The 13,367-nt window shown below is 40.4% G+C and overlaps 1 protein-coding gene across 1 annotated transcript in view; it reads left to right on the top strand.

Moving 5' to 3' along the window:
* Nucleotides 1–240: 240 nt before the first annotated feature.
* LOC101354449 (signal-regulatory protein delta) overlaps nt 241–13,367 on the top strand; it is a gene marked incomplete at its 3' end in the record, with an annotated part of 47,159 nt that continues 34,032 nt past the window's right edge. Inside the window, exons 1-2 of the mRNA XM_023737494.1 lie at nt 241–277; nt 487–639. Coding sequence (XP_023593262.1) covers nt 241–277; nt 487–639 — 190 coding nt within the window. The remainder of the gene's footprint in view (nt 278–486; nt 640–13,367) is intronic.

Below are 13,367 nucleotides of genomic sequence, written 5' to 3'. Positions count from 1 at the left end.
ATCTCAGAGACCAGCTCAGCAGGGCTCTTTCAGAGTCCACACCCATATCTGCCAGGTCATTAACCACCGTGTGCCTCAGTTTCCCCATTTGTCATGCAGTGTCACCATGTAGGCTTGTGGTAAGGATTACATGAGATTGTACATGGAATGTGCTGAGCATAAGGTCTAGCTCACAGTTTGCAGTCAGTCAGCGGAAGTTGTTTCTGATAAATACCTGAGACAACAGACAGGGTCTGTGGGATGAACAACAGTCCTGTGTTTCCTGCAGGAGTGACAGGTGAGGAGAACCTGCAGGTAACTTAGCCAAGAAGTCGGTGTTGGTTGAAGCTGGAGAGGTGGTCCCTCTGCCCTGTGTTGTCTACTCTCTGAAACCTGTGGGGCCCATCCAGTGGTTTAGCGGGACTGGGCCAGATTGGAAGTTAGTCTACAGTTTCAAAGGAGGCCTAGAGTACGTATATCTCTTCCACTGAGTAACAAATGTTATAGACCACACAAAAAGCAGCAACAGGGACATTCCCATCCACATCAGTAACATCACCCTAAAAGATGCTGACACCTACTTCTGTGTGAAGTTCAGGAAAGGGAGCCCTGATGACGTGAAGTTTAAGTCTGGTCCTGGGACACAGGCGACTGTGAGTGGTGAGTAGTGTGGGTCTCCTCCCCCCAGTGTATGACAACAACTCAATAATAACGCCCTCTGTTCTTAGAGGAACAACAAAGTATCAGGTGTGATTGTGGGTGTTTATACTCATGGTCACATTTCAGCCCCTTTTACAGATCAGGGAGCTGAGGCCTAGAGGGCATACTATTTGCTCAAGGCCCCACAGCTGATAAAAGGTGGAGAAAAGGCTAGAAACCTAGTCAGTCCAGCTCCAAACCCTTGCCTTTCCCAATCTGGTCCCCACAGATGAGGGGACTGTCAGTTTGGGTGACTTGCCCAGTCACAGGCCAAACCTCACCTCCTGCCCCCAAATTCTTCCCCTGCATCAGGGTCATGTCTCCTCTTATTCGGCAAACACTTGCAGAGGAACTACTGTGTGCCAGGCTCTGCTCTCGGTGTTTGGAAACAGCAAGGAACAAAGCGGGCAAAAGCTCTTCCCCACGAAGCTTCCGTTCTCTTCCCTCCAAGGAGGAGAGGGTCGGTATAGGGCAGAGAGAGGGTGTGAGATTCTTTATTTGGTCTTCAGGAACATCACACTGAGCACAAAGTCGTAAGAGGCAAAGACTCACTGTTTGATCTGAGAGCCCTGGTTGGGGGAGATGCCGAGAGGGCTAGCTGGGCCAAGGGCTCTGCCGGGAAAACCCCATGATTCAGGAACGACACCCCCACTGAGCACAGAGGCTCTGAGCCAGGCCTGGTCATCTCAGAAAGACCCTCACCCCAGGGATGAGACTCCCAATGTGGGTGACTGAGGAGTTACCCAGTTGAGACAGCAAAGAAGATGCTCCTTTTGAGTTTTTTTGAGTTTTTTGCCAGAGGGCCAGGATTGTCTTCCCAACTCCTAGATCCTGGAATATCAGCCTTACAGGACCTTTAGACACCAGCCATCCCAGCCCCCACTCACAAATGGGGTGCCTGAAGCCAGGAGACAACAGGGCCCTGCCTATGGTCACAGGGCAAGTTAGTGTTGGGATCTGGACTGGAATGCAGATCTGGTTCCAGGCCAGGCTCCTTACTGCTCCGGCATTAGACACTCTGTCCATGGAAGAGCCTGGCGCACAGTAGGTGCTGAATAAAAACACATTGAACGGGACCATTGAGCAGGACCCAGCATTGTTCCTTTTCATCAATTTCCCAAAAGTTGAGAATGCCCCTCACACTCAGACCCCGGGGCCCATAGGTGATTGCAAACCCTAAGGCCCATAGGTGATTGCAAAGCCTCTCTCTAACTTAAGCCAGACCATTCTGTATTAGCCTTATCAGTATATACAGAGAGCTTCTCTCTCTCTTTTTAAATTGTGCTTTAGGTGAAAGTTTACACAGCAAATTAGTTTCTTATTCAAAAATTTATACACAAATTATTTCGTGATATTGATTGCAATCCCTGCAATGTGTCAGCACTATCCCCCTTTCCACCCTAGCTTCCCCACTTTCATTTGGCCAATTTTCCTGACCCTTCTTGCCTTCTTGTCTTTGCTTTTGGCCAGGTGTTGCCCATTTGGTCTCATATACTTGATTGATCCAAGAAGAACATTTCTCACCTGTGTTATTTTTTGCTTTATGGCCCTGTCTAATCTTTGGCTGAAAGGTGGACTTCAGGAGTGGCTTCAGTTCTGAGTTAGAAGGGTGTCCGGGTGCCATAGTCTCAAGGGTTCCTCCAGTCTCTGTCAGACAAGTCTGGTCTTTTGTGTGAATTTCAATTTTGTTCTACATTTTTCTCTTGCTCTGTCTGGGACCCTTACTGTGATCCATTTCAGAGTGGTTGTTGGTGGTAGATGGGCACCATCTAGTTCTTCTGGGCTCAGGCTGGTGGAGGCTGTGGTTCATGTGGTCCATTAGTCCTTTGGACTAATATTTGTCTTCTGTCACTGGTTTTCTTCATTCTCTTTTGCTCTGGACAGGATGGGACCAATAGATGTATCTTAAATGGCTGCCCACAAGCTTTTAAGACTCCAGATACTTCTCATCAAAGTAGGATGTAGAATTTTCTTTCGGAATTATGTTATGCCAGTTGACCTAATTGTCCCCTGAGACTATGGCCTCCAGCCCTCAGCCCTAGTAACTCGGTCCCTCAAGGTGTTTGGATGTGTTGAGGAAGTTTCTATGACTGTGCCCTCTTTGTGCTCTATTATGATATGAATATATATGCTGTACATACAAATACGTACGTAAAAATATCCACAGCCTAACGTATATATGTATGTGGTTATACTCCCATTTGTTGCTTGTTTTTTTTTCCCCTCAAATTTTAAAATTCTTTCTACATTAGGAAAAATAACTCTTCATACCTGATATATGTGGCAAATATTTCCCAAAGTATGTCATTTATCTTTGCTTCTAGTGTCAGTTTTATCAGCCTTTTCATTTATGCATCTGGATTTTTAGCCAAATTTAGAAAGCTTTTCCTCTGCCAAGTTATAAAAGAATTTACCTCTATTCTAGTACCTGTGGTTTAATTTTTTACACTTACATCTCTGATCATTTGGAATTTTACTTGTATATGGTATAGTGGTTAAGTGCTACGGCTGCTAACCAAAAGGCTGGCAGTTCGAATCCACCAGGCGCTCCTTGGAAACTCTATGGGGCAGTTCTACTCTGTCCTATAGGGTCGCTATGAGTCGGAATTGACTCGACAACAACTTTTTTTTTTTTTAATGGTATGAGCTATGGTCCAATATTTTTCTAAATGGATATCCAGTTGCCCAACATAATTTATTAAAATGTCCACCTTTACCCAGTGGTTTGAGATATCACCTTTATCATATACTAAAACTACATATGTACTTGTGTTGATTTCCTGACTTCCTTTTTGATTCTACTGGTGTATTTGTCTATTCATGCCAGTACCACACTGTTTTAATTCTAAAGATTTCACAGCGTGTTTTAATGTCTGGTAAGGCTAGTACTCTGTTTTAGCTTTTTCTTTTCGTTTTTTTCCTGGATATTCTTTTCCATGTGAACTTCATAAAAGAGTTTGTTACTTTTTTTTTTTTTTAAATCGGAATTGTGTTAAATTTATAAATTAACTCAGGGATAACAGATAACCTGATTCTAATCTATGAAAATATTTTTTGAGAAAAATCAAAGAAATTTTAACACAGATTTGGTATTAGATACTACTAAGCTATTATCATTAACTTCTTTGGAGATGATAGTGGTATTGTGGTTATGGGAGAATTCATCTTTAATTTTTAGAGAAACATAACACATTTAGGGATAAAACATCATATTAGGGATTAGCTTTGAAATAATTCAGCAAAAAGGAGAAATAGGGGAAGATGAAGCAAGTGAGTAACATGCTTATAACTGTTGAGTGTACCTTAAAACCCATTGCCGTCAAGTTGATTCCAACTATAGCGACCCTATAGGACAGAGTAGAAATGCCCCATAGGATTTCCAAGGCTGTAAATCTTTATGGAAGCAGACTGACACATCCTTTCTCCCATGGAATGGCTGGTGGATTCAAACCACCTACCTTTCGATTAGCAGCCAAGCCCTCAACCCTTGTGCCACCAGGGCTCCTACATCTACCTTGACCCCCGTTGAACAAAAACAACCAAACTTGTTGCCATCAGGTTGATTCTGACTCATGGCAACCCCATGTATGTCAGAGTGGAACTGTGCTCCATTGAGTTTTTCAGAGGTAGATCACCAGGCATTTTTTCTGAGGCATCTCTGGGTGGACTCGAACCTCCAACCTTACGGTTAGCATAGAGCATATTAATTGTGTACATCACTCAGGGACCAGAATCCTATTCCATTTTCAAGATTCACCTCAACTTCTCCTCTTGTGGTAAATTGTATTGTGGCCAAAATGTTTGCTGCCCTTCCCCACTGAGCCCATTCCTTCAGAAGAATTATTTTTCCCATCACAATGACATGGCTATGTGATTTGCTTTGGCCAATGAAGGTTAGTGGAAATTCAGTGCCATTTTCAAATAAGTTTTAAGAGCCACAGTGTGGTTCCATCATCACTCTTTTTATGACTCTGCCTTGAGACCCCCACGACCTATAGACAGGCTGCCCCTTTTACCTGGATCCCAAAACCAATGAGCTAAGACTCACTTGAACTGTAGTCAGGAGGCAATACAAGTGAGAAATGATTGTTTGCCCTTATTAGCCATTGCATTATTTCAGGGAGAATTGGCTCATTTATTTTTGACAGTGCACTTGAAGATAAGACATCATAACAAGAATATATGAAGAAATAGAGAAAAAGACTGGTTTAGGAAGAAAAATAGTAGTATGATCTCAAATTCTGATAAGTTTAACAATAAACTTTTGATGTTTTGTAGGGAAGTAGGAATACAGGTGAGACAGTGATAGAGAGAAAACGGGTTCCTCATAATATGTGGTAGTCAAAATCATTAAGGTTCATAAGTTGTTTAGGATGTGAATATAGACACAGAGAAAGAGTATATGACACTAAGTCCTATGAATCACTCTAGTGTGAAGAAAAGAGAAAGAAATAAGAGAAAAACTGAAAAGAGAGACATAAGAGACTAGAAAACTCAGAATACTGTGGTGTTGAGCAAGAGAAAGGAAAACATTTCAAGAAATGCAACTGGATCCAGGGACCCAGGCTTTCAATATCAAGATTAATTTGAACCAGGTAATTTTAATATTTTTCTCTGAACCAGTTAAATGTATTAATATAGAGAAAGAGAATATTATGACCAGAGAAAAATAAAAACTATGGCCAAATCAAAACACACAAAAGTAGATTGAAATGGATAAATCTATACAGGTAGTTCCCAACATACAATGGGGCTCTGTTTCGATGACTCCGTCATTAAGTTGTTTCTGACCTAAGTGGAATTTCTCATTTTTTTTTTCTTTTTTAGTTTTCATTATTATTGCCTTTTACTATTGGTATTTCTATAAATCCAATCTTTATTTGTCTTTGGGGGTTGACGTGAGAATGATAACATCAGCAAATTACATCCTGCAACATTGTGTATAGTACATATTACTAATGATGAGATGTACCAAAAAAAAGAAAAAGAAAAAATGGATGGTGGTAAGTGCAGGTCATTGTAACTTGAATATGTCATAAGTTAGGAAATACCTGTATTGAGTTTGATGGAGACAGCTTATAATGGGGCTAGCTCAAACCAGATAAAACCAGATCAAAACATGCCAAAGAAGATGAAAACGGAACAAAGTAAATCTGCATCTCAGAAATAGCCACACTGTTTGAAGGAAACTCCTACCTGGAATTGGCTTGTGTCTCCAAAAATGTGACTCTCCTCTACATGGTTTCTCTAGAAACATAGCAATACCTAGAAATTAGTAACCAGTATGATAGCCACTCACCATATACACTTACTGAGCACTTGAAGTGTGGGTAGTCTGAACTAAGACGTGTTCAAAGTGTAAAATACACACCGAATTTTGAAGACTTCATGCAAAAAAAAAAAGGAAAATAACTAATGAATATTTTTTACACTGATTATATGTTGAAATGGTAATACTGTGACATCCTGGGTTAAGTAAAATATGTTATTAGAATAAATTTCACCTGTTTAGTTTTACTTGTTTTAATGTGGCTACTAGGAAATTTTAAATTATCTATGCGGCTCACATTGTATTTCGACTGGGCAGTACTGATCTAGAACAAGAGATGGGAAAACAATGGCCCAGAGACCAAATCCAGCCCTCTGCCTGTTTTTCCATAGCATGCAATCTAAGAATATTTATTACATTTTAAGTGTTTAGGAAAAAGTCAAAAAAATTATATTTTATAATGTGTGAATATTACATGAAATTCAAATTTCAGTGTCAATAAATAAAGTTTTATTGGAACACAGCCACTACACTCATTTGTTTACATATTATTGATGACTGCTTTTGCACTGTAACAGCAGAACTGAGAGTTGTGACAGAGACCATATGACTGCAAAAGCTAAATAGTTACCATCTGGCCTTTTACAGAAAAAGTTGGCCAACTGCTGATCTAGAATGATGTTGCAATTGATAATATTTATCAACTCAGATATAACAATCATTGTAAATATGTTTTTAATAAATGAAGAAAGAAAAAGTATAGTTTATGAAATCCAAAAGCCATAAAAAATAATTGGAATTTAATTTTAAGTTCTGTTGTAGAAGGCATCTCTCACGACTCTCCCCTTTGTAAACTGTGCCCCCAACTTCACTGGCCTCCTTACAGTTCCTCAAACTTGGCAGGCACATCCTGCCCCATAGGGTTTCCAAAGCTGTAATCTTTACAGAAGCAGACGGCCACATCTTTCTCCCACAGAACAGCTGGTGGGTTCAAATAGCCGAACTTTCAGTTAGAAGCTGAGCGCTTAATCACTGTGCCACCAGGGCTCCTACAAACACTTTACTGAGGTATAATTCAAAATTCATTTTGTTTATAATTCATCCCCACTTTAAATATAGGAACACCTCACTTTGCACAGTTCCAGTATGCAAGAAGTTTGGTTACCATGGTTTAGTTAAACAACCCTAAACCCTAAACAAAATGTCTCAAATTTCAGTTGTCATGGTACATTAACTGTGAGTAACGGCAAAAAGCACAGACTTTTCTGCTAGCTCTTCAGTTCACAGGTCACTACATAACTATAGATGTGCATCAAGATCAGCAATGAATCACATCACTTCTTTCAAAGTCCAGCTGACGTCAGGAGGGAAGGGCTAATCCAATCAATCATGAGTATGTAATGAAGTCAACAAAAGCTCTGGGCACAGAAGTTTCATAAGATTCCTGGTTGGTGAAAGGCTGCTCATTGGATGGCAGCCCATCCCTTTTGGGCACATGGAAGCCTGCACTGGGAACCCTCCCAGACCTTGTCTTATGCATTTATTTATATCCTTTTTTGCTATAATAAAGCTCTAATCATAAATATAGCAGTTCTCGTGAGTTCTGTGAGTTGTTCCAGTGAATTGCCAAACCCAAAGGAGTTGTGGAAAACAGTAGGTCAGAAATGAGGGAGCCCAGGGGGGACTCCCAAGCTTGCAGCTGGCATCCTGAAGGGGTAGTGGAAAATCCCGAATTTATAGCCAGCAGGTCAGAAGTGAGGGTGTTGTGTGGACTCTCAAACTTGCGCTAGAATCTGCCTATTTGGCAGTCTGAAGAACAGTATCCTTTTTACTTTTGAGATGTGACCTAGCTCAAGGTGGTGAGGGTCAGAGAAAGAAGGGCTGTGTGGATAGCTTGTATCAGAACTGAACAGAGAAGTGGAAAAGTGAATATTTTATACTTGAGACTTTTTGACACAATATCATATTCCTGTAAATAAGACTGGCCACTAGAGATTGTTGAAGCTACATGATGGTACTTGAGAATCTATTTATACTATGCTAATTCTGTATGTTTAAAAAGTTCAGGGGGGTGGAGCCAACATGGTGCTATAGAAAGAAGCACCACACTGTCCCTCCACAGCAAAGACTCAAAAAAGTAAGTAAAACAGAGACAAACATTAATCCTGGAACCCTAAGCACCAAAAGAAGAGATAAAGAATTCAGCCAAGCACCGAATGGAATAAGAAACTGACAGAGAACAGAGAGCAAGGAAAGATAAGGGTGGAGGTCTCCTATCAGCTAACACAGCACGGATTCTCCATTTTGGACTCTTGTTGGAGATTGGAAGACAGGGAGTATGGGAAAGCAGCTTCATGGAGCTCCCAGCAGGAGACAGAGCACCTGGTAACTAGCGATATATGCTTTCCCATCCCCCACCCTTCTTCCCCCACTACTCGGCCTCTACCACTTCTGGAAGGTCACAGTCTCTTGGCCGGGACGCACTGACTGTGGCTCCGTGCTGCTTGAATTCACCACGTCCACACTGGTTGGCTCCCTCAGTGCCATTCCTTTGTTGCTGGTGTTGCTTTTTTCCACTTCTTTTGGTTTCTTCCCTGCCTTCACCTCCTCTCCTTCCTTTCTCTTGAACACCTAGCTCCGCGTGCTGTCTTTGCTTCCTCTTGAAAGGCTGTGAAGTGCCCGCTTGTCTGAGGAACTGTTTCCCAGGTCCATGTCACCTCACTGTTGGGATCCCTGGGGACTTTTTTGTTCTGTTCTGTTTTCTTATTCTAGGGGACATTTCTTTCTTTCTTTTTTTTTTTCTCTTTTTTCATTTTTGTCTTTCTTCACTTCTCAGTTTCTCATCTCTGTATACTTACCTTCTTTTCCTATCTCCTGAATACCTGGTGCTATGTGCCTTTTCTCCCCTTTCTGGCCAGGTTGTACTGTGCAGCCTGGGAGCCACTTCCCTGGTTTTTGCATCTGCACTGGTGGGATCCCTGGGGGATTTTCTATTTTTTCCTCTGATTTTTATTTATTTTCTTTTTCTCTTTTTGTTTTTCTCCATTTCTTGGTTTCTTGTCTCTATGCTCCAACAGCAAGCTCCCTTAGCACTTTTTTCTTTTCTTTTTTTTTGGCTCCTGTTTCTCTCTCCTCTCTCTCTTCTTTCCCATACCTATCTTAGCTCCACACATCACAACCTTACTCCTCCTTCCTGCCTACCTGCACCATGCACTGAACATCACACCCCCGAGCAGCACAGGCATGGCTTTCTGGAACCTGCCCTGCACTGACTCCCAGCCTACCCTGTCAGCCCTAACACATGCCAGAAACAGCCCATCTTAGCCCCTCCTCTTCAGTTGGACCTGCTGTGCTGCACCATAGTTGAGTGACTGACCCTGCCCATTCAAGGAGGTGAAACATATTGTGTCCATAGATGAGCAAACAACCAAGAACACACAGCCCACCTGCTCAGATATAACGAAATAAAACAAAAAAGCAGGATGAAACAAACAAAGCTACAACCAATAAACAAGGAAAATAACTACTGAATGTCCTGAAGACAGCAGACAATATCAAAACATACAAAAACAAGACAGGATGGTTCCAGTAGGCATCCAAAATAAAACACCAGATGATTTCCCAGTAGAAGAAAAGGCACTAGAACTACCTGGTAAGAAATTTGAATCTCTAATATTCAGAGCTATCCAAGAGTTGAATCAAAAAGCAGACAAAAATGAGGAAAAAATAGACAAATTCACGGAAAATACAGACAAAAAATGGAAGAATTCAGGAAAATAATACAGGAACAAAATGCCAAAATAAATTCACAACTAGAGAGCATACAGAAACAACAATTAGAAATCCAAAAGATACACAACAAGATTTCAAAAATGGGCGGTGTCATAGAAGGGCTGAGGAGCAGGTTTGAAACAATGGAAGACAGGATCAGCGAAATTGAAGACAAAACTTGGATACATCTTCATTTGAGGAAAAATCAGAAAAAAGAATGAAGAAAAATGAAGAACCCCTGAGAATTATGTAGGATACAATGAAAAGCAAAATTTTTCGAGTAATCAGAGTTCCAAAACAGGGGGAGAAAACAGAAAACACAAAGAGGATTATTGAAGAATTGCAGAAGGAAAACTTCCCTAGTATCATGAAAGATGAAAAGCTGACTGTCTTAGTCATCTAGTGCTACTATAACAGAAATACCACAAATGGATGTCTTCAACAAAGAGAAGTTTATTCTCTTACAGTCCAGTAGGCTAGAAGCCCCAATTCAGGGCAATGGCTCCGGGGGAAGGCTTTCTCTCTCTGTCGGCTCTGGAGGAAGGTTCTTGCAATGCATCAGCCTTCCCTTGGTCTGGGAGCTTCTCAGCACAGAAACCTCAGGTCCAAAGGATGTATTTTCCTTCCAGCATTGCTTTCTTGGTGGTTTGAGGCCCCAAGTCTCTCTGCTTGCTTCTGTCTTTTATAGCTCAAAAGAGACGGGCTTAAGACAATATCTAATCTTGTAGATCTCATCAATATAACTGCCACTAATCCATCTTATCACATCATAGTGATAGGATTTACAACCCATAGAGAAATCACATCAATGACAAAATGGCAGAAAATCACAGAACACTGGGAATCATGACTCAACCAATGTGACAGACACCTCTGGGGACACAATTCAGTCCATGACACTGACCATCCGAGAAGCCCAGTGAACCCCATATATGATAGACTCCAAAAGAAAATCGTCAAGTGTCTTAGTTATCTAGTGCTGCTATAACAGAAATATCACAAGTGGATGGTTTCAACAAAGAGAAATTTATTCTTTCACAATCTAGTAGGCTACAAGTCCAAATTCAGGGCATCAGCTCTAGGGCAAGTCTTTTTCTCTCTGTTGGCTCTGGAGGAAGGTCCTTGTGGTGCATCAGTCTTCCCTTGGTCTGGGAGCAACCCAATGCAGGAACCTCAGGTCCAAAGGATGCACTCTGCTCCTGGCACTGCTTTCTTGGTGGTATGAGGTCCCCCTCTCTGCTTTCTTCCCTTTCCTTTTTATCTCTTGAGAGATAAAAGGTGGTGCACGCCACACCCCAGGGAAACTCTTCTTACATTTGATCAGGGATGTGACCTGGGTAAACGTGTTACAATCCCACCCTAATCCTTTTTAACATAAAATTACAATCACAAAATGGAGGAAAACAACACAATACTGAGAATCATGGCCTAACCAGGTTGACATGTATTTTTAGGAGACATAATTCAATCCATGACACCAAGGCATATCATAATCACATTTGCTAAAACCAAAGACAGAAAGAATCCTGAAAGCAGCTTGAGAAAAACGAAAAGTCACATACAGAGGAGAAACAATAAGACTAAGCTTTGATTACTCACCAGAAACTATGCCAGCAAGAAGGCAATGGGATGACATATATAAAACCTTGAAAGAAAAAAATTGCCAACCAAGAATAATATATCCTACAAAACTTTTGTTCAAATATGATGGTGAAATCAGGACATTTCCAGATAAACAGAAATTAAAGGAATATGTACAAATCGAACCAAACTTACAAAATTTATTAAAGGGAGTCCTTTGGTTTGAGAACAAACAACATCAGACCACAGCCTGAATCTAGGACACAAGATCATACCAACCAGATACCAGCCTAGGAAATGAACTCTCAAGGACTATCCAAAACCAAAAGCATTACAACAGGGAGCCAGAGAGGTTAATCTGTAAATGACAACAATGTCAGAACAATAAAAGTGGGAACAAACGGTGTAGGTATAGAACTTTCTAACAGAGAGAAAGGCAAAGTGATACCAAGTAATAATAGACTGGTTCAAATCTAGAAAGATAATGGTAAATTTCAAGGTAACCGCAAAGAAAGTTAACAAACCTACTCATCAAAATAAAGAAGAAAAACATAAAGTCTCAGTAAAAACAAAATCTACCAAAAAAATTCCGCAAGCAAAAGGAATTCAGTACAGGAGAGTAAGAGGAACAAAGAAAACGTCAGTACCACAAAAAAAAGCACTACAAAATGACAGCAATAAACTCACACGTATCAATAACTACACTGAATGTAAATGGCCTAAATGCACCCATAAAGAGACAGAGAGTGAAGGAATGGATAAAAAACAGGACCCATCAATATGCTGTCTACAAGAGACACACCTTAGAAACAAAGACGTAAATTTATTAAAAATCAAAGGATGGAAAAAAACATATCAAGCAAACAGCTACCAAAAAAGAGCAGGAGTGGCAATACTAATCTCAGATAAAATAGACCTTAAAACACAATCGACCATAAAAGACAAAGAAGGACACTATATAATGATTAAAGGGACGATACATCATGAAGACATAACCATAATAAACATCTACACATCAAACGACAGGGCTCCAAAATACATAAAACACACTCAACAGCACTGAAAAGAAAAATTGACAGTTCCACAATAATAGTAGGAGACTTCACCACACCACTCTCAGTAAAGGACAGAAGATCTAGAAAGAAACTCAACAATCATACAGAAGAGCTAAAGGGCACAATCAGCCAACTTGACCTCATAGACATACAGAATACTCCAACCAACAGCAAAGTACACATTCTTTTCCAATGCACATGCAACGTTCTCCAGAATAGACCACATCTTAGGCCACAGAGCAACCCTCAACAAAATCCAAAACATTGAGATAATACAAACTAACTTCTCTGACCACAATGCCATCAAGGTAGAAATTACAACAGGAAGAGCAAGGAAAAAAAATCAATTACACGGAAACTGAGTAACACCCTGCTTACAAACCACTGGGTAATAGAAAAAATCAGAAATGGAATAAAAAAATTCCTACAGTCAAATGAGAATGAAAACACATCATACCAAAACCTTTGGACACAGCAAAGGTCAATTTATAGCAATAGAAGCACACACCGAAAAAGAAGAAAGGGACAAAAATCAAAACGTTAACTACACAACTCAAACAAATAGAAAGAGAACAGCAAAAGAAGCCCACAGCCAACAGAAAAAAGGAAATAATAAAGATCAAAGCAGAAATAAATGAAATAGAGAATAGGAAAACAATAGAAAGAATCAACAAAACCAAAAGTTGGTTCTTCGAAAAGGTCAACAAAATCGACAAACCATTGGCCAAACTGACAAAAGAAAAACAGGAGAGGATGAAAACAACCCAAATAAGAAATGAATTGGGAGACATTACAACAGATCCAACTGAAATAAAAAGGATCATTAACAGAGTATTATGAAAAACTATACTCCAACAAATTTAAAAACCGAGAGGAAATGGACAAATTTCTAGAAACACACTACCTACTCTAACACACACTGAAGTTAAAAATCTCAACAGTCCATAACAAGAGAAGAGATTGAAAAGGTAATAAAAAAAACTCCCAACAAAAAAAAGCCCTGGCCCAGATGG

The sequence above is a fragment of the Trichechus manatus genome, unplaced genomic scaffold, assembly GCF_000243295.1.
Source record: "Trichechus manatus latirostris isolate Lorelei unplaced genomic scaffold, TriManLat1.0 scaffold00104, whole genome shotgun sequence".
Classification (NCBI taxonomy): domain Eukaryota; kingdom Metazoa; phylum Chordata; class Mammalia; order Sirenia; family Trichechidae; genus Trichechus; species Trichechus manatus.
Note: the sequence above shows the minus strand (reverse complement) of the source record. Positions and strands in the feature narration are given on the sequence as shown.